The 22,682-nt window shown below is 37.9% G+C and overlaps 1 protein-coding gene across 4 annotated transcripts in view; it reads left to right on the forward strand.

The window, feature by feature from the left end:
* Pla2g4a (phospholipase A2 group IVA) overlaps positions 1-22,682 on the forward strand; it is a 277,980-nt gene that overhangs the window by 214,018 nt on the left and 41,280 nt on the right. For all 4 annotated transcript variants that reach the window (XM_028874724.2, XM_028874723.2, XM_037211339.1 and 1 more), the window contains 4 exons: positions 5,355-5,392; positions 6,810-6,951; positions 14,389-14,525; positions 21,719-21,941. In XM_028874724.2, the coding sequence (XP_028730557.1) occupies positions 5,355-5,392; positions 6,810-6,951; positions 14,389-14,525; positions 21,719-21,941 (540 nt within the window). The remainder of the gene's footprint in view (positions 1-5,354; positions 5,393-6,809; positions 6,952-14,388; positions 14,526-21,718; positions 21,942-22,682) is intronic.

The following is a 22,682-nucleotide window of genomic DNA, read 5'->3' on the forward strand; positions in this document are numbered from 1 at the left end:
CAATTGCATTATGGTTCCTTTTTCTTAATAGGTTTATCACAGTCGTACATTGATGACACAATTTCATAAAAAGTATGGGAATCAGGGGCTAAGATCTTGTACCAGCCAGTTTTATGTCAACTTGGCACAGGCTAACGTCATCTGAGAGGAGAGATCCTCAATTAAGAAAGCACCTCCCTAAGATCAGGCTGTAGGCAAGACTGTAGGGCATTTTCTTAATTAGTGATTGATGAGAGAGGGTCCAGCCCATTGTGGGTGATGCCATCCCTGGGCTGGTGGTCCTGGGTTCTATAGGAAAGCTGGCTGAACAAGCCATGGTGAGCAAGCCAATAAGCTGCACCCCTTCATGGCCTCTGCATCAGCTCCTGCCTCCAGGATCCTGCTCTGTTTGATTTTCTGCTCTGACTTCCCCCAGTGATGGAAGTGTAAGCTGAACTTACACTTTCCTCCTTGAGTTGCTTTTGGTCATGGTATTTCATCACAACAATAATAGCCCTCATTAAGACAGATGTAAAGAACATCAGACAGTCTTTATGTAGGGTATAGTAAAATGTAGGTCAAATAATTCCTGGCTTTAAGACAGAATGCATTTTTATTTTGGGCTACTAACAGTAGACACTGGAGTGAATCTTCTCATATCTCCACAATAGATAACTTGAATTACAGGGTATTTTAGAATATTCCTGCATTCTTGGGCCCTGTTTTAGACAGTAAGTTCTATCAAGGGAGTATAACATAGTCAGCTATAAGCCGTAGTGTAGTACCTAGCCACAAGTGTTTGAAGAATTTTATTTATGTGAAAAACTGAAAACCTGGGAATTCCTTAGACAATAATAATGAAAATAGTAAAGTTTAACAGACAAAGCTAGAGAGATCAAGGATTACCACAGAGAGAAAAATGGCTTGCTGGCAGTATTCTAAGAAACTTTGGTTATTGTATGAAAGCTACTTATTAAAGTGCTCTTTATAATTCTCACTGGTGTCCACATTTGGTAAAAGGTTAAGTTGAGGAATTGTGAGATCATAGGGAATAAAGAACAAGTCACAGGAAAAAACAGCGTAGTTTCTTCATCTTTAAAGATCGCCTAGGGTATACTCTGGATGACAGTAGTCCCACTTTCTTGAGTCATAGAAGATTCCTGGTAGGAAATACCAATTCTATGTTAGTCAAGTTTTATACATTAGAAATGGTATTTGTGAGTGTCCCCTTGTTGTGTCTGTGGCCTACTTCACCCTGGCGGAGTTTCAGTCCCCAGTCTTCACTCAGAACACCCTTCCTCGTTACATTCATATTTTCTTCTTCACAGGATGGAATTACAGGCAGGCTATGGCAGCCTGGTTCTTAGTCAAAGTGACTCTGACCCTTCAATTTTTCATTTGGTTGTGTTGCACGGTTCATGTAAATACAGAGACACTGAAAATATCATTGCCGTTTCTTTGACAGAGGTAAACAGTTGCTGAGTCGGTGTGGCAGTCATTTGCCTTTGTTTCTGCCTAGAAGAAGTAAATGAGAATGAACAGGCTAGGGGCCAGAATTTGAAATTAATGATTTTTTTGAAAGGAAACAATAACATATTAAAATATGGATACTTGACTATATGGATCTTTTCACTGTAATAGCTTAGAAGTACCCTTTGTTACTAGGTACTATACTTACTGTTTGAGCTCCATTCTTTCAACATATTCAAGAGACCAGTGGCTTAGGTACATTTAAAATTACGTTAAAGTCTGAAATGTATTCTTTTAAACTGTAGTTTCTCTACTCCAGTTCCGTTTACTTACTCTGACTGAACATGTTCCATGGTAGATGTCAAAAAATTCTTCTACACTGTGGAATGCAAAGAAGAGGTTTTTAGTTTCCACAAGAATGCATAATTGGTGCAGCCTGGTTCTGTAATTCTCAGAGGAATTGGAGTTCTAACTTGTTCTGGCCCCTTGTGATGAATCATGGGTTTAGGGGGCTGCCTGGGAGACTTGGTCCCCCTTCTTTCTAACTCTGACCTCCAACATGGAAGAGGCTCCCAAAGAAGAGCCATTTGCTGTGTGTGGGAAGACGCTTCAGTCATTGTTGAATGCCTCACAGGAAGTACATATTTTTTGTGGCTGTTTTAGGTGAATGACATGTTCCAGGTAAAAGATGTAGAGATTGTGGGTATCACGTTTCCCAGCAAGTCTGAACACACTGCACTGGGGTGGGGGAGGGAGGTGCAGGTAAAACTTCCTTCTGAGCTCCTGGGCAGCACAAGGAAGCGAGTGTCTGATCAATGACGAGAACCATAGCAACACATTCTGAGACCTCCTGGGCTTGCTCTTATTCTGCCTATCCCTCAAGAGTCTTGCCCTCTGTCTAGGATCAGAATATCTTAAGAAATACTGATGAACATGAATAGAAAAGGTATTCATTCTCCTGGGAACACAAATACAGCCACAAACATGGCATAGCCAGTTTTGGTTTCTTTTATTAAATCATTGGAGCAGTGAGGCACTGGATACCTTCAAGCACTGGATATTTTAATATGTAAGTTGGTTCAGGACCTGCCAGTTGTAATTCAGCTTTTTATTAAATATTGACTCTCGTGAGGTATACATTGAATTAGAGCTTTATAAGATAGTTCATTTCCTGTCCATTTCTTCATGAAAATTTGGCTGTCTTGAGAGAAATACATTAAGCCTAATCTCATTTTAGTGGCAACTTTTATGTATTGTTTTGGAAAAACAATATACACCCAGGTATGGTGGGACATGGCTGTAATTTCAAAGCTCTGGGACTGAGGCAGAATATTTACCAGTTCTAGGTCAGCCTAGGTTGTATAGTGACACCTTGTCTCAAAACAAGCAAACAAACAAACAAAACAAACAAGCAAACAACACCCAGCAGCAGCCACAACTATTAAACGAATTTGTGCGACCTCTGCCTGATTTGTCTTACTAAATAACCCTGATAACACTATTCAGTATAAAATCTTTTTCAAGTTCCCTGTGGGAAAGATTCTGGCTGAAATTTCCAAGTTGGAAATTAGGCATAATGCACTGGGATGTGGTCTAGGCACTGCTCCCGTTGATAAATGGTAATTATTTTATAGCCTGTCACTCTTGATTTATGATGAAACACAATTTATCTGATCATGTGTAATTCCTGTTGTCCTAGAAATTTTAGAATATTTTTTATCAGCTGTAAAGTAATGTCTATATCTTCTTTCATAAATTAAGAATTATAAAGTTTGGCAGAAAACTATTCTTTGGGTCAGAGATAATTTTATCTCTATTAGTGATTGGATATTTTTGACAGGACAAGATTACCTGATATGCTTCACATAATATGAGCATTCAACACATATTCATTAACTACCCATCAGTTCCAAATACTCTGCAGTGAACTATTAGTAGAACCTATTGAAGTTCAGTGCACTGTGAAACATACATTTATCCGGATTTTACTCTTTTCCTTATAAAGCCTGTACTGAGACTCATCTACGAACTTACTTTTAACCTTTGAGAAGCTCCTGCCCTTTTGTCTTCTCCCCACACCTTGAACCCCAAAGGTAACACATCTGATGATCTCTGGCATTTTTTGATGGTTCTAAACTCATGCCCTTCACATTTCAAGAAGCATATTGTAGATCTACCCTAGAGTAGTGATCAAGAAGTCGCTCCAATCTATGTTTTTATGGTAACTGGTATAATAAAAGTAATAGCATGATTTTAAAATTATACAGCAGCTTCCAGGACATTTTCCCATTGGCTCTTGTAACGGTCTTATTCAGTACTGATGTCATCAGTACTAATATCAGAAGTCTTTCAATAGAGCAGAGATGTACTTTCTGGAAAGGCATCTTTTCATGCATATTTGCTCTGTGAGTACTAGCCACTCCTTTTCAAGTTAAATGAAACTTGTCTGGTTGACAGGATTCAGTTTGGTTGGCTGCAAGTACCCTTGAGAAAGTAAAATCCAGATTCTCCCCGTTGCATTGGTAGATGTTTCGCAGAGCCTGGATCTGGGTACCCAGTAGGCACGAGTGTCCCAGTTCCACCTAACTGGTTACACACATGCACATGTGAACTGCCACTGAGGCTTTCTTTAGTTTCCTGGCTGTGGTGGACATTGAATCTGCAACCTTAAGCAACTTGCAAAAGTGCTCACAACAGTAGTGTTGCCTTATTTTGTATCTCAGCCATTTTTATGTTTTATGACTAATAATCATGGAACTGAGTACTTTATTTCAGTGCGGGAAGAAAACAACAAGGCAGAGGCATTCCTTGATTTTTTTTTTAAAGAAATTACAATTCTTTGACAATTTCATTTATGTATATAATGGATTTTTAAAATTTCACCCCTATCTCATTCCCTCTCTCATCTCCCTTCCATTCCTTCTGGAATACCTTCTTTTTCTTCCTAGTTTCATTTTGTTTGTTTTTGTGAGGCACTGAGTTTAATGAGGGTTGCTTGCGTGAACATGGCTAAGTAAGAGTTTATTCACTCCAGCATGGGTACTTATCCATGGCTCTTGAGGAAAATGTTTCCTACCCTCCAGCAACCATTAAATCTGATAGTAACTCCTCAGGAAGGGGTGGGGTCTAATGATAGGGTCCTTCCCCTATCTGTGATGGAATACTGAGGGGTTTCACCCTGTGCAGGTCTTGTACAGGTAACTATGGCTTCGGTGAGTAAGTGCAGTAGCCATGCAATGTACAGAAGATGATGTTTCATAGCACTCTTTCCTATGCTCTGGCCCTTATATTCTTTCCAACTCCTTTTCTTTGATGTTTCCGAGACTTGGAGTGGGTAATATAGATAGATCCTTCCATCCTGAGCTGAGCACTCGACACAGTCACTTATTTTCAGTACTTTGACCAGTCATGGGTCCCTGCGTTAACTGTTGCCCACTGCAAACAGTAGCTTCTCTGGCCAAAGCTGTACGGGAGCACTAATCCATGCAGAGAAACACATATTTAAAAGGTAGTTTGACACCCTGTCCACTTAGTGAAATAACAGTAGTAGGCTTTACCCCAGTGCCTGTGACCTCCCCAGCTTTTGACCAGGATTACAGTACCAGGCATGAATTCCTTTCTGTGGGTTGGGCCTCAAATTCAATTAGAAAGCAGTTGATTACCACCGTAACAGTCACACCACTAATCAGGCAGAAGCAATTCTAGTACTTGCTAAAAAGGATTTATCATGAGAGTTATATAATAACTAACAAAAATTGACAGGCATGTCTATAAAGAAAGATTGGCTTTTCTTTTTGTTCCTTTTTATTTGTTTAATCTGTCATTCAAATTTCATTTTGCCTGTTTGCATTATATCAAGCACATCTGTTTTATTACCTCATCTATTTAATATTTTCCTTTTATAGGTCACTGAGATGATTCTGGAAATGTCTCTTGAAGTTTGGTAAGTTCATTTCTTTAATCAGATGAAGAATATTGGAAGTGATATTGTTAAAGAGAATACTTTATGTGTGAAATAATTCCTGAAGCTTTGAATACATAGCAATATCATAATAGTCCCCTTCAGCTATCTCCTCACTTACAAAATCCAAAAAAACAGAGTTGTAGTATTTTCTTACTTTTCCAGTAGTTTGGAAGCTGGATTATCGTTGTCAGAATAAGTGCTTGCTTTCAAGGGCCCTTCTTCTAGTAACATATCTATTCCCATGGAAATAGTTGTAGTCTTTAAAGCCCATTTCCTGTCAGTGATTGGCCACTGACAGTGTGTAATAATTTCTTCCATAGCTGTCATGATACATTATACTTGATGTGGTTTTTAGTGGGTATAAGTTTCAGAGAAATTGTTGCTGCTGCTATTAAAAAGGGGTATAAATAAGGGATTCAAATGTCTTTTAGATGGCCCTGCATTTGTGGTTATCTGAAGTTGTGTTGTTTGAAGCGCTTCCCTTTTTGGGGGAGTCCTCCATTAGACAAAGGAACTTATTCAGATAATATTTCTGCAAGCATCTTCCCTGGGAGTTAAGCACTTTGTGATGTTAGTGGGTGTTAGATGCGAAAGTGGTGGGGATGCAGGAAGAGGGGAGGAATTCCTGACCACCTAAGCTTGTAAAGTACTGTACCAAAGCCACAAACAGTCTTCTGTATATTAAAGTCCTGATGAAAGTCTTCACTGTCCTAATATACCACATGTATTGGCTACTTTCCTACTGTCATGATACAGTACCAAGGCAACTTACAGAAGAGAGTTTATTTTGGGTTTATGGTTCCAAAGAGTTAGAGTTCTTGATGGGGGTGCAGAGGTACCAGGTGGCTGGAGGCAGAGAAGTAGCATCTGAGAACTCATATCCCCATCCATAAGCAGAAAGTAGAGAATACATTGGGAATGGTGTGAAAACTCACAACTGCCCCTTGTGACATCCTTTTCCCATCATGGCCACACTTGTAATCTTCCAAAGAGACACCAAATGGGAATCAAGTATTCAAGTCTAAGACTTATGAGGGATATATCTCATACAAACCACTCCACAATGTATTGGAGACTGTTTATTCGTTTATTTTACATAAATATCACTTTCTTTGAGAAAATATTTTTAATTTGTTCACATCTGAATACATTTTGCTAATCCTTCCCCTCCCCCTCTGTTTCTAGTCCAGTCTTAGATCACTGCTTGCCACAGGGCACATAACTGTTTTAAGATAGCTATCATTTTGTGCTAGTGTTTAAGATTGCTTCGTGGGAATGGTTTGAGGGAAGCAATCAGCATGTATTAATGAAGCTTTGAGCGACCTCAGAGGTGGGATACTGTAAAACAAGGTTCCTGGGAACACTGGCTCATTGACGTCTCTGTTTTCTATCATAGCTCATGCCCTGACCTACGGTTCAGCATGGCTCTGTGTGATCAGGAGAAAGCTTTCAGACAACAGAGGAAAGAGAACATAAAGGAGAACATGAAGAAACTCTTGGGTCCAGAAAAGAGTGAGGGGCTATATTCCACACGTGATGTGAGTTGGGAAATTTTAAATGTCATTACAGTCTAATGATAATTTTTTTAGTCTTTTCTTCAAATATATCCCTCAATATGAGCATTATCTCTTCAGCTTCTGAGGGAGGATAAGTAGTTCAAAAATGAAAAGACTTTGAGGTTGTCTAACTCAACACTGATCTTATTTGGTAATAGTTATCAGCTGTAGTAGTTATTTCTAATTTGACGTTAAAAACAGTGTTAGTGCCACAGAAAAGCTGAGCAGGAAACAGACAGTTCCTCTAATGCTTTTCATTCACATATGTGTATAACATCCTAGTCTTCGAACAGAACCAAAGGGATGCATGCATGTGTGCGTGCGTGTGTGTGTGTGTGTGTGTGTGTGTGTGTGTGTGTGTGTGTGTGATATTTAATATAGAAATTGGCTCATGTATATAATGAAAGTTGAGAAGTTCTATGATATACTGTCTATAAGGTAGAAAACCAAGGAAGAGAGGGATGCAATTTAATCTGCATCTGAAGGATTTGATGCTGTGACTATGAGTCCAGGGCTGTAGGCCTAAAGATTAGAATTGCTGGGGTGCTAGGATGATGGTATTGGTATTATGTCTCAGAGACCCAAGGCCTGAGAACCAGCAGTATAGACATCCAAGGGCAATAAGACATGAATTCATATCAAGCCATGCCTGTTCACATAGAGGACAGAAGGTATTTTTTATGGAGTCAACTGATTCAAACACTAGTCTTGGAAATCACCCTCAGAGATGCATGTAGAAATACTGTTTATTAATCTGCTATCTGGGTATCCTTTGACCCAGTGGTGTTAACAGAACATTTATCATCACATTCTTGGACTGTTAACACTCCATATCAGAGCAGTACACTTGTTAGCATCAATGAACTTAACAATTGTTGCAAAATTGCCCAAGTCCATAGTTTATGTGAGGGTTTTCAATGAATGTACATTTTATGGGTCTTGAGAAACGTACAATAACCCATATCTACAAAATCGGGGGATAGTTTTATTGTCTTGAATATCCATTGTTTTCCATCTGGTTAATTCTCCCTCTCACACAACCTCTGACATCCACTTATCTTTCTTCTTTCCTCATAGTTTTACCTGTTTCTAGAATCTTACACAGGACAGTCAGATAATGTGAAGTCTTTTCAGATTGAATTATTTCACATAGTAATAATGGAAATTCAGCTCACTCCATATCTTCTCACAGTTTAGTCACTTCTTTTTTTTTTTTTAAACACTAAACAGTCTTGTCATTGTATGAGTCCAACATAATTTATGTTCTCTAGTCCAGTTTTAAAAATTTCCCCTTTATTTTTATTTTATGTGTTTGGGTGTTTTTTCTGCATGTGTGTCTCCCATGGAGATGAGAAGAGGGTTTCAGATCCTCTGGGACTGGAGTTAGAGAGGGCTGTGAGCTGTCATGTGCATTCTGGGGCTTGAAACCAGGTCCTATGGAAGAGCAGCCAGTGCTTTTTTTTTTTAACTGCTGACCCATTTCCCCAGTCCCTACTACATTGTTTTTTTTTTTTTAAATAAGACATACAAATATTAACCCTTTTAAGAAAAACACTCTCAAGGGATGTATACAGAAATAAGGTTTTCCTAGTTAGCTCAACATTAATTAACTGACTTGAGTTGCATATTAAAAGAGGAGATAAAATATATGTTTCAAATTCTTCATATTTCAGAGCAGAGAGCTGCAAAATACCATCTAAAATTGACCAAGTAGTCAAAAAAAATGACATCTACTTATAGAGAGTTTAGAATAAAGTAAGTGAGAACAGCTATTGATATACAATATTTGAATTTTACATTAACATTTTTCCTTGTTTAAATTACAGTGAATATTCAGTAATATATTTTATAATCTTTGTTGGATGATCTATTGCAGCTGAAGTTTTCCTGTGTCCCAGCCTGCTGGCAGTTGGGACAAATCTCTCCCACTAGTGTCCCACAAGTAAACACACAAAGGCTTATATTAATTAAACTGCTCAACCATTAGCTCAGGCCTACCACTGACTAGCTCTTACATTTAAATTAACCCATAATTCTTATTTATGTTTAGCCACGTGGCTTGGTGCCTTTTCCTTATTCTGCCTTCACATCTTGCTTCTCATGGCGGCGGCTGGCAGCGTCTCCTGACTCAGCCCTCCTGTTCCCAGAATTCTCCTCTCTTTGTCCCACCTATACTTCCTGCTTAGCTACTGGACAATCAGCACTTTATTTATTAACCAATCAGAGCAACACATTCATAGCAGATATCCACAGCAATCTGTCCTTTCATTTGCTTATCTATCTATCTAATCTATCTATCTATCTATCTATCTGTCTATCTATCTATCTACCTATCTATCATCTGTCTGTCTATCTATCATCATCTACCTAATACACCCCATGTCTCTGTCTTTCTCTCTATTTACCCGTCTATCTTTAGAAATGAAATCTATGAGAATAAATTGCTGCAATGATGAAATTTGTTAGTGATAGAACAGCAATTCTTGGCTTATTTCATGAGGTTTTTCCAGGAACTGAGTATTTTAAGTTAACATAATTTTATTCCTTAAATTCATAAATATGCACACTTTCATACACATACACACACACACACACACACACACACACACACACACACACACACACACACACACAGGGTTTCAATATTATTGCAAATTAAAGGCAAAGTGCACTTGGAACAAGACATAGCGACCAAGGAAAGGCACCTGATAAACACCCATGTGTCCCAAGTGATGGCAGGTTTCCAGCTGTGTCTTCAAGGTGCCATGAGATGGGAAGCTGGCTGCTGATGCTGGCGTGGCTTTGATTACTGTGAAGCCAACTATCTGTAAAATACAGCACTGCTTACGAGGGATTCTTGCCAGGAAGAAAAGTGAAGCCTCCACTTAGATTTCTATTTCAAAAAATGCAGAGAACTAATTCTTTTTTTTTTTTTTTTTTAATGTTGCATCTTCTTTGTTACCCTGGCAGATCTCTTGAGGAATTTATGACAGGTTATTATGTTTGGTTACTAGTATTTGGAGACACTGCCCTCTTACTATATTTACTCATTTCCCCCCTCCATTTACTTTTAATGCAGGCAACACACCTTTCACTACCAATTCTACAACTTCTTTTTGTTTCCATCTTTGTTTGCTGTTGTTAGACTATTAGAGTCTAGAAATCGTTCTGATTTCTGTCCTCTATCACTGATGGAGACAACTGTGTTAGCTTCTGGAGAAGATAAAAGTTCTTCTTACCCAAGGCTCCTTACTGAGTTCAAAGTCTTGTTTGGACAAGAGATATTTAAGCAAGTTAAACTAATGATGTGTTAAGTTAACAGATGTGCTGGAGGACGCTGGAATTGGTGGGAAGGTGGGAAGTACTGACCAGGCCATGTGGAATGAGCTTGCTGGAATGCAAAGGAGATTCTCTAGGTCACGGTCATCTTCGTCCCTCAGAAGACCTTGACTCAGAATCCCAGGCTCCCTATTTGCTGTTCAGTTATTTGCAGCAATTTTATTTTTTACTCCAGCTCTTCCATTATTCTATTCACAGCTAGTAACTTGGCTCTTAATCAAAGGCAAATTAAAGTCAAGAGATAAGAGACCCATAAATCTTTCTCTTCTAAGTTTTGGCTGTAAGGTTGACACATGCCGTCCGTGCTTTTCCCTAGTAGTTTCTCTCCTTCTTTAATGAGATTTCCTTTTCTTTTAAATGTGGATCCAGAACAGACACATGTCACAGGCCCTTCATAGCATATGTTAATTATCCAGTCCTTCCATTCCCCTCTCCATCTATGTTGTCAGCTTCCACTTGACTACAGATATTTTATATAAAAATATACACATGCTCTTCACAGCCCACTTGGCTTCCTTTCATGCTTCAGGCCTCTGCCTTCCCTGTTCTATTGCATCAGTCCCATGAGAAATAGATGCCGACAGTGTCTCACTCCACCTTTCCCGACCACTAGCTGCTGATGTCACATGACATCAGATGACATCAGATGATGTCAGGTGTCCCTCTGGCATTGGAGACATTGTCCCTTCACCTTGTAACTTCTCCTTCAACATGGGTCTTTGATTTTCTTATCCTTATTTCCATCTTTGATTTCATCACTAATGAGCCTCTCAGTATCTCCATCTCAGTGCTCCCGATACTGAGAGCAACATTCACTGTTCTCTGCATCTCCTCTTGTCCCCTTTGCCATTTTCTGTCTGACCAGAATTCAGAGTGACATTTTCAAAACATGAAGTTGATTGCATTAAGCTCTTCTTTTGCGTTTAAAAGTACATTTTTTTTCAGAATCTACCATGATTGCACCTAAAAGTGCTTCTACAAATATTCATTTGATGTCTTCATTCTTCATTAGAATATAAGTTTGATGAGGGCCACACAGTATCTGTGAGGTCCACCTGTGTATTTTCAGTAGCATAGCTCCTAAAATATACTCAGGAAATATTTTATGTGAGTCAGAGAATAGTGTTAAGCAGTAGTTGGCATTGTATTTATGCAGAGATGGAATAGAGGGGGAGGGAGGAGGAAGGAGAAAGAGAGAGAGGAGAGGGAATATTAGCTTCAAAAAGAGATGGAACACTGTTAATGAAGTGTTAATTGCTGTTAATGAAGAGATGAAGGTTTAGATGATGGGATTAGACTCTTAAAGTATACACATCCATGGGCCATTTTAGTATGGGTGTCCATGGGCCATACTGGTATGTATATGCACAGGCCACATTAGTGTGTATATGGTATGTGTATATGCACTAATATGCATGGACCATATTAGTGTGTATGTCCACAGGCCATATTAGTGTGTATGTCCACAGGCCATATTAGTGTGTATGTTCATGGGCCATAATAGTGTTATGTCCACAGACCATATTAGTGTGGATGTCCACAGACTATATTAGTGTGGATGTCCACAGGCCATATTAGTGTGGATGTCCAGTGGGCATTTATTCTTGGGGTTTTCAGAAAAGCAGTAGCTGCTGCTACCCCTGAGTGGCATTTCCTAGTAGAAAAAAAGTAGTAAGTCTTCCCAGAAAAATAAAATTTGATTTCATATTTGTAAATAGTATATACTGAGGTTTGTGTGTGTGTGTGTGTGTGTGTGTGTGTGTGTGTTTGCAATAGATGGATAGTGAAGTATAATGCTTTTTTTCTGAAATAACACTCAAAAATTTGAAATTTATGTATTTGAAGTTCATTTCTAGAATTCTGGTTTGGCTTTGTCTACCCCTCCCCTTCTTGTCAGAAATAATAACCTTAGACACAATCCACACCACAGACTATGTGATCAATACCATCCATTTCTATAAAAATGATTTTTATCATCATGTTAATCTTTGTGTCTCTTAGTTTTCTGTTCTCCTGCTCCCTGTATATATCTTCATTTTCTCCTTAGTATTTCATAACTGTCCTCTAGGTATGGGGAAAGTGGATTATTCTCCTCAAGACCTGCCTTAAGGAAACCTCAAAGCCGAGAATGTCCCTATCCTGCTCTTGCTTTTCAAAAGGAGACTGAGCTCAGTGCAGGACCTTAATGAGTTAAAATCTTGGGCATTTGCATGTGCTTCAGCTGTAAAATGGAGGTGATGTCTCTTACAGTGTCAAGTACCAAGGCTGTGATGTATCTAGCAAAATGTACAGAGCACATAGTAGTTATTCAACAAAACCGTTCATTATGAACACTGTTGGAGGCTATTGCTGGTTGTAATAGCACCTTGTGACAATAACTGTTCAATGTAATATTCTCAGTTTCCTGCCTGGAGAGTAACCCACATAGTTAAGGTTTCTAATAGTCTAAGAATTTATGGTTCTAAACATTCTAAAACAACAACAATTGTTTTTTCATCATTTGGGACAGAAATCTTTCTGAAACATGCCACTTCTTGTCTGTATTAAGTGGATTTAGACTTTCACATGTTGGTGCCCTTCAAAATCAGCTGCCATTTTGCACACCCTATGTGTCTACTTGAAGTAATGTCTTTAAACTATAGCCTTCTCTTTCATCATTATTCTTGTGGAGTTCGAATCTGATAAGCAAGCTTGTAATGTCTCTAATTTGAGTAACTTTTCCCTTGGTGATGGGCTGCTGAGATCAGGAAGGAAGTGTGTAGCACCTCCTTTAGACTTTGAACCATCAGCCTTCCTGGGCCTGGACCTTGCTGGCCCATGCTGCAGGTTTGAACTTTCTAGTCTCTACAATTGTGTGAACCAGTTTCTTACAATACATCTTCGCACTGTATTGGGTCTGTTTCCTTGGTGAGGCCTAACACAGGGCCATGGGAAAACTGTCTTTTGTGATGGTTAGACCTTGGAGTCTATGGGAATATCAAAGCTCTTAAGCACCTCAGAGCTTTCTACTCTAAGGAAGAAAAATAATGGTATTTGTTAACCCATACATCAAGGAGATTAAATCAAAACACAGGATTTTTGGTAAATGAAAGCTCATTTCCTGTAATCCTACAAGAAAGTATGCGAAATATTTCTTGACGTATTTACACACAAATATTAATGATGCTATGTCCAAATACAACCTAAAAACTTTTTAGCAGCATTTCTTATCTGATTCTCTTCAAATAGCATCCAGGACTAACAGATACACACATTATTCCTTTGGATGCTATTTCAGAATGACTGTCCAGAAGTCTATTTTAGCATCCAAATGTACTCCTCATGTATTACACAGAATTATGCTGATATTACTTGGTGTTATAGATGAGTATGAATACAGTTTGCCTACATGTCTAGGAATTTCTCTCAATGAATATGTCCCTTTTCTGTAACAATGCCAAAGAGGAAAGAGCATGGCTTTTGATGTGAGTTGTACCTTAGTTTCTTTCTTGGTTGGACTAATTATTAGCCGTCTGTGTATTGTGGGTGCTTCACTTCTTTCAAATGGAAATAAAAATGGTCTTCTGATCACATTCCTCACTCCCACCCCTCGATTCAGATCTGTCACCAAATGTTAAGGATTCTCTCTGTAAACGTTTGTACGCTGAAAGCAAGCTATTTGCTCAACCGACAGATTACTTCTGTCAGACTGACAGAAGGAGCATTATTCTTTTTGCACCTTTCAGGACATCTGAGGGACCAAATGAAACAGTGTCCCTGAAAGCAAGCTGCAGACTACAGCAGACTGAACAAGTGTAGAGCTTTGCTACGGTGGTTGTTATTATAGCTGTTACTGAAATAGTATCTGATTTCCATCTGACTTTGATTCTTGGTTTTTAAAATGAAACACTTCTTTAAAAATATTAAATATACAAAATAAAATGAATAAGCATGCACAAGAAAATTAAATATGGCCAGCATGTGAGTAATATATGTTTCTTTATATTAAAGTGAAATGTTTTTAACTGTAGAGTTGGAACTGAAAATAAATTAATTTGTGGGTTTTGTTGTTTGTCTAATCTCTATGTTGTTTCATTCCAGGTCCCTGTGGTGGCCATTTTGGGTTCAGGTGGGGGTTTCCGGGCCATGGTGGGATTCTCTGGTGTGATGAAGGCGCTGTATGAATCAGGGATTTTGGACTGTGCTACCTACATTGCTGGTCTTTCAGGCTCCACATGGTTAGTATACATTTTTAATTTATTTGAATTTTATTTCTCTAAAGGTTTACAATTTATCTAACTCAAACATTAGGAAAGGGCAATTTAACAAAATTGAATCTGAACTTTAAATTACTAAAATCTTTCCTTCTGATGCCACAATCAGCCTACGAATGTCTTATTATAATAAACATTTGTATTTAATTAAAACGTTGGCCATCCATTTACTCTTTAAAGCCTGTTTTGGTGACAATTGTAGTTAGGACATAAAATAAAAGGCTAACATAGTTGAAGATAATTTTAGATAAATATGACAGTAGTGGAATAGCATACTCCACCCATAATTAATTTAATCTTCCTATAATTTGCTGATTTGGAGTCCTTCAGAAAACATGTCTAAGTCTATATGATTCACTAGGTATTCATCTTCCTCTTTAGGGCAAATAGGAAAAATGCAAGATGCTGTAGACTACAGAAGAGAGAACATGTTTCTGGGCAGCACAAATGCAGGAGGTCTCATTGCTTGCTGTCTAACAAAATATTAAACTAGTTCTTTAGTACATTTAAATTCAGTGTGCCTAATCCATACCAGCACATAGAAAATCAAATCAATGGCTGAGCTGTGATGGTGCATACTTTTAATCCTAACACCCGGGAAGCAGAGGCAGGTGGGTCTCTGAGTTTGAGGCCAGCCTGGTCTACAGGGTGAGTTCCCAAGATAGCCAGGGCTTCACAGAGAAACCCTGTCTCGGACCACCCTCTCACAAAAACCTAAATTCCCTCAAAGAGAAAAATCAAATAGATGGTCTTCTTCAGGTATCTCAAATGAGAGAGCATCACCTCATTACAGTATGTCTGCTTCTAACCTAGAAGGCTGATTTGGTTACTGGGCCATGGCAAAGTTCATGTGTCACATTGTTGTAGTTTACATGTTCAACATTTTTAAAGTGTCATTTCATCCATAAGGTGGATATTAGTTTAATTTTTTTTTTTTGACTAAAGAAAATTTGGCTCATAGGGCAAGTGACTTAATCACTAGATAGACCAGCTTTAAGGTCCATATTCTAACATTTTTGTACTAAATCATCATCTTCCCTTAGAGAGTTATATGTATGATATGATGTTAGTACCATGTTCTAAGCAATTGAGCTAACTGGCTACTTCTTCTATATTATGCAGAATTTCCTATGTAGATAATCTAGAGTTGCTTAAAAATATTTTTTTCCTAAATATTTTGAACCAGATTCTGTAGTTAAATAGCCAATAACTCAGGGCTACATTTGCCACCTTCATTGTGCCTTCAACATGATTTATGTCTTCTGAAGTCAGGGTGTAGCCTGTCATTATTCTTCCCCTGGAAGGGAGGAGCACGCACCTGCCTGTTTAATGAGTAATGTGGTGAGAACGCTTGGACCCTTTTGTCCAATCTCTTACTAATAATTTTATTATCTACCTCTGCATTGTTTTCTTCACTCAATGTTTAGTTGATTCTTGTGGCCCTTGCCAAGTACAGCAAGAGGTCTCTTTTCTTAAACACATCCAATAAACAATGTCTAGTCTTTGAGCACCGGGGTAGAATTGTGTGTTTGTTACATGGATTAGACCTGTAGTCATTTCCTTCATCATAGATTTGGGCAATATCTTCTTACATGCTTTTCTTGGGAACCTGAGAATAAGTCCCATGAAATGTAAGAGAGTTTTAAATTTGTCCACACTTTCATACAGACATGATGTCTGCTCTACCTTCCCCCCTTAAATATTAGCTTTATCATTTTTATTTCATTTCCATGAATCACCCTTGATCTTTAAATTGTTCTAATAAATGTTCATTCACTGGCCATTCCATGTTTCTGTTGGTTAGTACATATTTTCCTTGATTTCTTCTGGTGGAGTTAGGAGCTAAGGACTGTGATAATCACACAAATTGTCTTTTAAGGTTTTCCTCATCCTCTCTGATGGCTCTTTCCTCCAAGTCACCATTCACTACATACACTGCTTCTCTCCTTGATGCCAGGTCTTCTTCGTAACCCCCCTCTTGCCAAATTATATCTTCATGGCAAGCTTTGGTGATTCCACAAATCCACCTGACTACCTGAGCTGTGGTAACCAATAGTTTAATCTGTAGAATCCTGAGAACACCAAAACATGACGGACAAAAGAAGAGGACAAAAACTAATAGAAACAGTGAGAAAGCCTGAGAAAGGAGAGTCAAGTGAAAGATGGGTCCCAGAGGCCAGGGATGATGAGAGCTCTGACAAACAGCCTAGGTTGAGTTTGGAAAATGTTTGTAGTTTTAATTAGGAATCATCGGCTTAAGTTAATAAAAGTTATTTTAGTCATGAAATTGCATGAACTGAAATTCAAATATGGCAATGTGAAACCTGAAAAACACACACACACACACACACACACACACACACACACACACACACGTCAGAAAGAGGAAAAAATAGTCAATGTTTGAGAACACTATGGGGCTTACCTGTTTGGTTTTTCAAATTTAAGAGACTGGGATATTTAAGTAGATGTCTGAGGTGAAGGGAACAGCACATAAAGGTAGTGGAAAGACAAGAAAGCAAAATGTCAGTAGATCATAGATAGGAAAGACTTAGAGACAGATTGCAAGGTGGAACGCACGTATGGGGGAAAATTGTACTGAGAAGAGGAGGTATTTCCTGAGATACAAGAAGGCTTGGGGATGATTCATATTAATGATTCTTGTTTGAGAAAGATAGGCAAGAAAGTAAAAAGTTCAGAGGAAGAAGTTCAGAAAGACTTGGAAAAACAAATTACACTTCAGTATTCTGCAATGTTTCATATTCTATGGAGACATGATGTTCATTTGGCATAAATGAGATAGTACAAATACATGTGGAGTAGTCCTGGACCTCCCGGACAGTTTTCTGTGATCACAAAATCAAATTTTTGGTTGGACAAAGCTTCTCTTATAACTGTAGCTACCTTTACAGTAATTATTTCTGAAATTATTTTCGGATGATTCCTGTGACTCATTAAATATAAACTTAGGAGTCTTGGCATGAGTAAGCTAGGAGAGTCATGATGATAATTCTGTGTTCTCTTGCTTAGGCTTTTAACAGAGCTCTCTTCCTCAGAGGAGCTGCTGTCTTGTAGCACTGGAAGGGACTATATATTTTATAATTTTAATCACCTATTTGTATGGAATCACCCTCTAAAGAGAAATCAAAGTCTCTCCATGTTTATAGACAATGGTGACAGTGCCCCTTCTATTAAATTGGCTAACATAAAATTTGAGAATGAAAGTGTTCACTAGCTTGGAGCATTCCTAGAATAATGTGGAGGGTCTTCTCAAGTTATCCAGAATCTTGATTGAGAAGGAGAACTACCTTGGCACATTCTTGAGTACAAAAAGTCTAAATGTACACACTTCCAGGATCTAACCCAGCAAGTCCAAGGGGCTGGGCACTAACACCTTGAAATCTGCACTGTGGGCTATAGGATTTGAAGATAGGGATTGAATTTAGTATTCTTTTTCATCCTGGAATGGTATAGCATTGAAAAATTTTACATTTAAATGCATTTATGTAGAAATAATGAGGTATCTTACATAAATAAGTTGAAAATTATAATTCAGTACTTACAGACCCTTATGTAAGTAAACATAAGACCATTTCATTCATTGATTTCTAGAAGTTCTGCCGAAGACACTCTGTTTTAGAAAGCTGATTGGTATAACTGGGATATAAAATGGAGACTTATTTGTGGAATTATCACTTGGGATTATATATGTGAGTTTCAGGTAGTCTTACATGCAGAAAACTAGTTATATTTTCTTCTGGGTCAAACCAAGGAGACAGAGAAAGCCATTTAATCTTCAAGAACTGCACAGAAAACTAGTTGCCTATTATTCTATTTTTAGCTACCACTAGAGCAAAACCTCAAATCCAAGTAGACACAATGATATCATGGAAAGGATATCCAACTCACACTTGTGAATTCTAAGGAATATGTGTTCATAACAACAATGACCATTAACTCGATGCCAAGAAACTGGTCGAGGTTGTTGTGTTTTGTTTTTGTTAGCTGGAGATTAAGTTCCCAAGCCAAGTGCTTCCTGAGGAAAAAATGAAAAGGAGAGAGAGAGTGAAATTGAATGAGCTTTCTTCACCTGCTGGAGGATAGAAACAGAGGATATAAGATATCCATTCTCCTTGTGATCAGAAGAGTGGTAGGCTCACATCTGTATACATTGTGTTCCTTTGAAAAGGTCTATCTCTGATATAGACACTGAGATTTTAAGCAACCTCTTAATAACTAAGGGAGAGTTTTTTCTTGCAGCAGGGATGGATGAATGTTGGGAGAAATACAAGGAAGAATGTGAGCCTTTAGATCTTGCTAGTGGCAAGCCTTTGGGAAGAGTATTTGTTACAGTTCATATTGATTCATCCAAAATTCAGCTAAATATAGATGAAGAAGTTGTACTGCAATGTAAATAGAATTTAGATAATTATATCTGTCTGTGCATAGAAAGAATGACATCTTCCAGTGACAGAATGACCACATCAAATCCCTTTCACTTAGCTTTAAAAGAAAAAAAAATCACTCTTGACTTAACTGATCTCTGATGTGAAGTTTTACTTTCCTTGTTCATGTTGTTCATTCTGTCTCATTCAGAAAAAGACTTAATGTTCCGTGTAATAAAATAGACTAAACTGAATACATTATACATCGATTACCTGAATGAAAGGAATGAGCAATTGAGTTTGAAGTAAGAAAATGGATGCTGTAATGTATAGCCTTCATGGGCATGTGACACAACTTTAGAGCTAAGCTTTCTAGAATTGAAAAACATGCAATCTATGTGAAGTTAAATAATACAGATTTTAACAAGCTATGGAGGTGGAAGCAGAATTATCCTTAGTGATTTAGATAATACTTTAGTAAGTTACAGGCAGTGGAAGTAGAATTATCCTGAGTAATTTGTGATAACTTCTTGGCTTGGTTTGGTTTGGTTTGGTGTTGGGGATTAAACTCAGGGCCTGATACACGCTTTCCAAGTGCTCTATGACAGAGCTAAATCCTCAACCATTCTTGGTAATGAAACAAAGAATTTCCTTGTAAAACTCTCATAAAGAATGAGCTATATTCTGATATTTTAAGAGCTGAGCACATGAGAGTCTCTAAAGGTTGTTTTATTTTCAGTTAGTTCTGATGACCTTAAATATAAACACCTATAGCTACATATGCATTTATTAAAGCTTAACAGGGTCTAGAAAAATTGGGTCTTTGTTTATGTGCATGAATCATGATGTAGACTTTTAGACAGTTATCCAAGCAGATAGAGACTGTATCTTTCAAGTACTCTGTGCTGTATTTTTATAGTTATTTGATAATTGTACTAACCAGAGTTCCTGGTAAGCTTTTAATGGCTTAAATGTACCAGGTGTTAGGTGACAATTATAAATTCAGTTGGTGTGATCAAAACATTTGGGTAGTTTTTCTTTTTTGTTGTTAAGCATATATTCTGTTTGTGATTCTTTAATTCTCTATTCATTTACTTATGTTTTTCAATTTATTATTTTTTTTCAAAATGTTTTTAAGAAACTCTGAATCCAAAAGTACATTCTCATTCATTATGTAGTGAGAATGATTTTTTTACTAAGGACTAAAATCTTGTAGAATAGTTTAAAATAATAAAGCCTACATGTTCAAGGCTTTACAGTAGTTTTAGCAGTTCATGGTTAGTATAAACTACATAGTGAGATTATAGTGAGGTCATAAAACAAAACAAACCGAGTGTGGTGATGTATGTCTTTAATCCTAGCACTTGGGAAGCAGAGGCAGGTGGATCTCTGAGTTTGAGGCCAGCCTGGTCTACAGAGCGGTTCCAGGACAGCAAGAGCTACATAATAGACCCTGAAGAAACAAAACAAGACAAACAAACAAAAAAAAAAACAAACCAAAAACCAAAACAAATCAATGAAAAAATAATAAAGCTTACAAAAGATAGGGCATTTTTAAATTCTAATTCTTTTTTATTAATTGATTATATGGGCCTATTATTTACTGATTCTTCTTTAAAAAAACAAAACAAAACAAAAAACAGAGTATTTGTAAGCCATTATGAATCTTTAAGACAAGAGCTAGGAACATTTAACCAGAATAGTGCCTAAAACAAAGCAGGTCTCAGTAAGAGTTAGGCTTTCTTTCCCAAAGAGAAAACAAGCCATGATGATATGAATGTAGATGAAAACATGCCATTTTATGGATTTGTTTGGGTAGAATATAGAGTATCTTCCCTTGTATTTTGTTCTGTCCATGCAGTAAGCTGTTGCGTATGCCAGGTTATCTACCAAGACTGAAAATGATAATAATGAAAGTTTATTTTTCTTGAAGCAGGTCAGAATTTGTTAATGGAGACAGATAAGTAAAGGATCTCTCTATAGGACTTCTACAGTACTAGAGATTTTGGTTCGTAGCAAGGACACCAGGAACAGAATGTTTCTTATCTGGATAATAAATTCCAGGCTCATGGCGATTTTTGCTACCACTCAAAGTGGCCACATATCGGGTGACCAACAGGCTTCATCAGCCAGGAAGGCCTTATTCTTTTCTAGGGTGTTTGACTTAAGTTCGTATCCTTAAGAATTTGGAGCTCTACTTTGGGCAAAGTTTTGGATTTTAACCAGTTGTCCAATGTACAATTTTAAAAAGAGACAAAACAACAACAACAAAGAAATAGGGGAAGAAGGGAGAAAGAAAGGAAAACATTCGTCATGAATTCCGTGCATCCCCAGTCATGCACAACCCCATTTCTCCATGTAGATCAGCATCATGGAAAGTGAGATTATCTGGTTCCTGACTGCTTTTACATCCAGAAAGGTCAGTTTACACATGACTCAAAAGTCTTGTCATCCATGTCCAGTAAGTATGATAAAGACAATCGTTCCTGGCAGACTAGCGGAGAGTAGTCTGGCCATGCTTCCCTGACAATTGTGAGGGAACTCCCCTTTCCTCCTCTAGATTCATTCTCTCCTAATTTGCTGCCATCATAGACCAGGACATTTCTGACTGATATCTTTGTTTCTTAAATAAATTAATTCTTTCAACCAGATGGAGAAGTTAGCCAAATATATTCACCATTCTTTATCTTGTGCTGGAGAGTGCCTCCTTTCTTTGGAGACTTCTATGGAATGCCCTTTATCTTTACTAATGGTGTTTTGAATTATTTACAGGTACATGTCAACCTTGTACTCTCACCCTGATTTTCCAGAAAAAGGCCCAGAGGAGATTAATGAAGAGCTAATGAAAAATGTTAGCCACAACCCTCTCTTACTTCTCACACCACAAAAAATTAAGAGATATGTTGATTCTTTATGGAAGAAGAAAAGTTCTGGCCAACCTGTTACCTTTACTGACATCTTTGGGATGTTAATAGGAGAAACATTAATTCAAAATGTAAGTCATGGTCAAATTATAATCCTTTCAACTGTAGTAGGCAATGTAGACTAATTATAATGTCTGACATTAGAACAGGTACAAGACATTTTGTACAGTCTACTCTACTCAACTTATTTCTTCAACAGTGTATGTGTTAAACACATATGCCCTGCCAGATGGTAAGCTTCTTCCTTCAAACTAGTGCTCATCAACTAATTCAAACTACTGTCAGTTTGACATGTGTGAAAGAACTTTTATATCTTCCTCTCGAAAAGTCAAATTTTCACTGTCTACTCCCCCACGAATGGTAATCTCTTTAGGTGAAATGGTGAATACAAGTACTATTAAAAATAGAGAAAGAGGAGATTTTTTTCTCTCCTCAGCAGATAGGAGTATGCCCTGCTCTTGCAGAGGATCTGGATTCAATTCCCATCATCAATGCCTGGCAGCTCTCAACAGCCTATAACTCCAGCTTCAGGAAGATTCAACACCCCTGGCCTCTGTGAGCACCTGCATTCACACTCACATGTCCACACCCAGACAGATGTACATATTGCATCTTTTAGAATAATAAAGAAAGGTGGCAGAGGAATGATCATTATCTTTGCCTATTAAGAGTCTAACAAGGAAGTGGACCACAGGAACCAAATGTTCTTGCTGTGTCACCACAGGATGACATTTCATCTGAAGATAAAGCAGGGGAGACATGACAGCCTGGGCCAGGGACTCCAACTGAGAATCAGTTTCCAGCATTCTAGC

This window comes from Peromyscus leucopus, chromosome 15, assembly GCF_004664715.2.
Source record: "Peromyscus leucopus breed LL Stock chromosome 15, UCI_PerLeu_2.1, whole genome shotgun sequence".
NCBI classification, from domain to species: Eukaryota; Metazoa; Chordata; class Mammalia; order Rodentia; family Cricetidae; genus Peromyscus; species Peromyscus leucopus.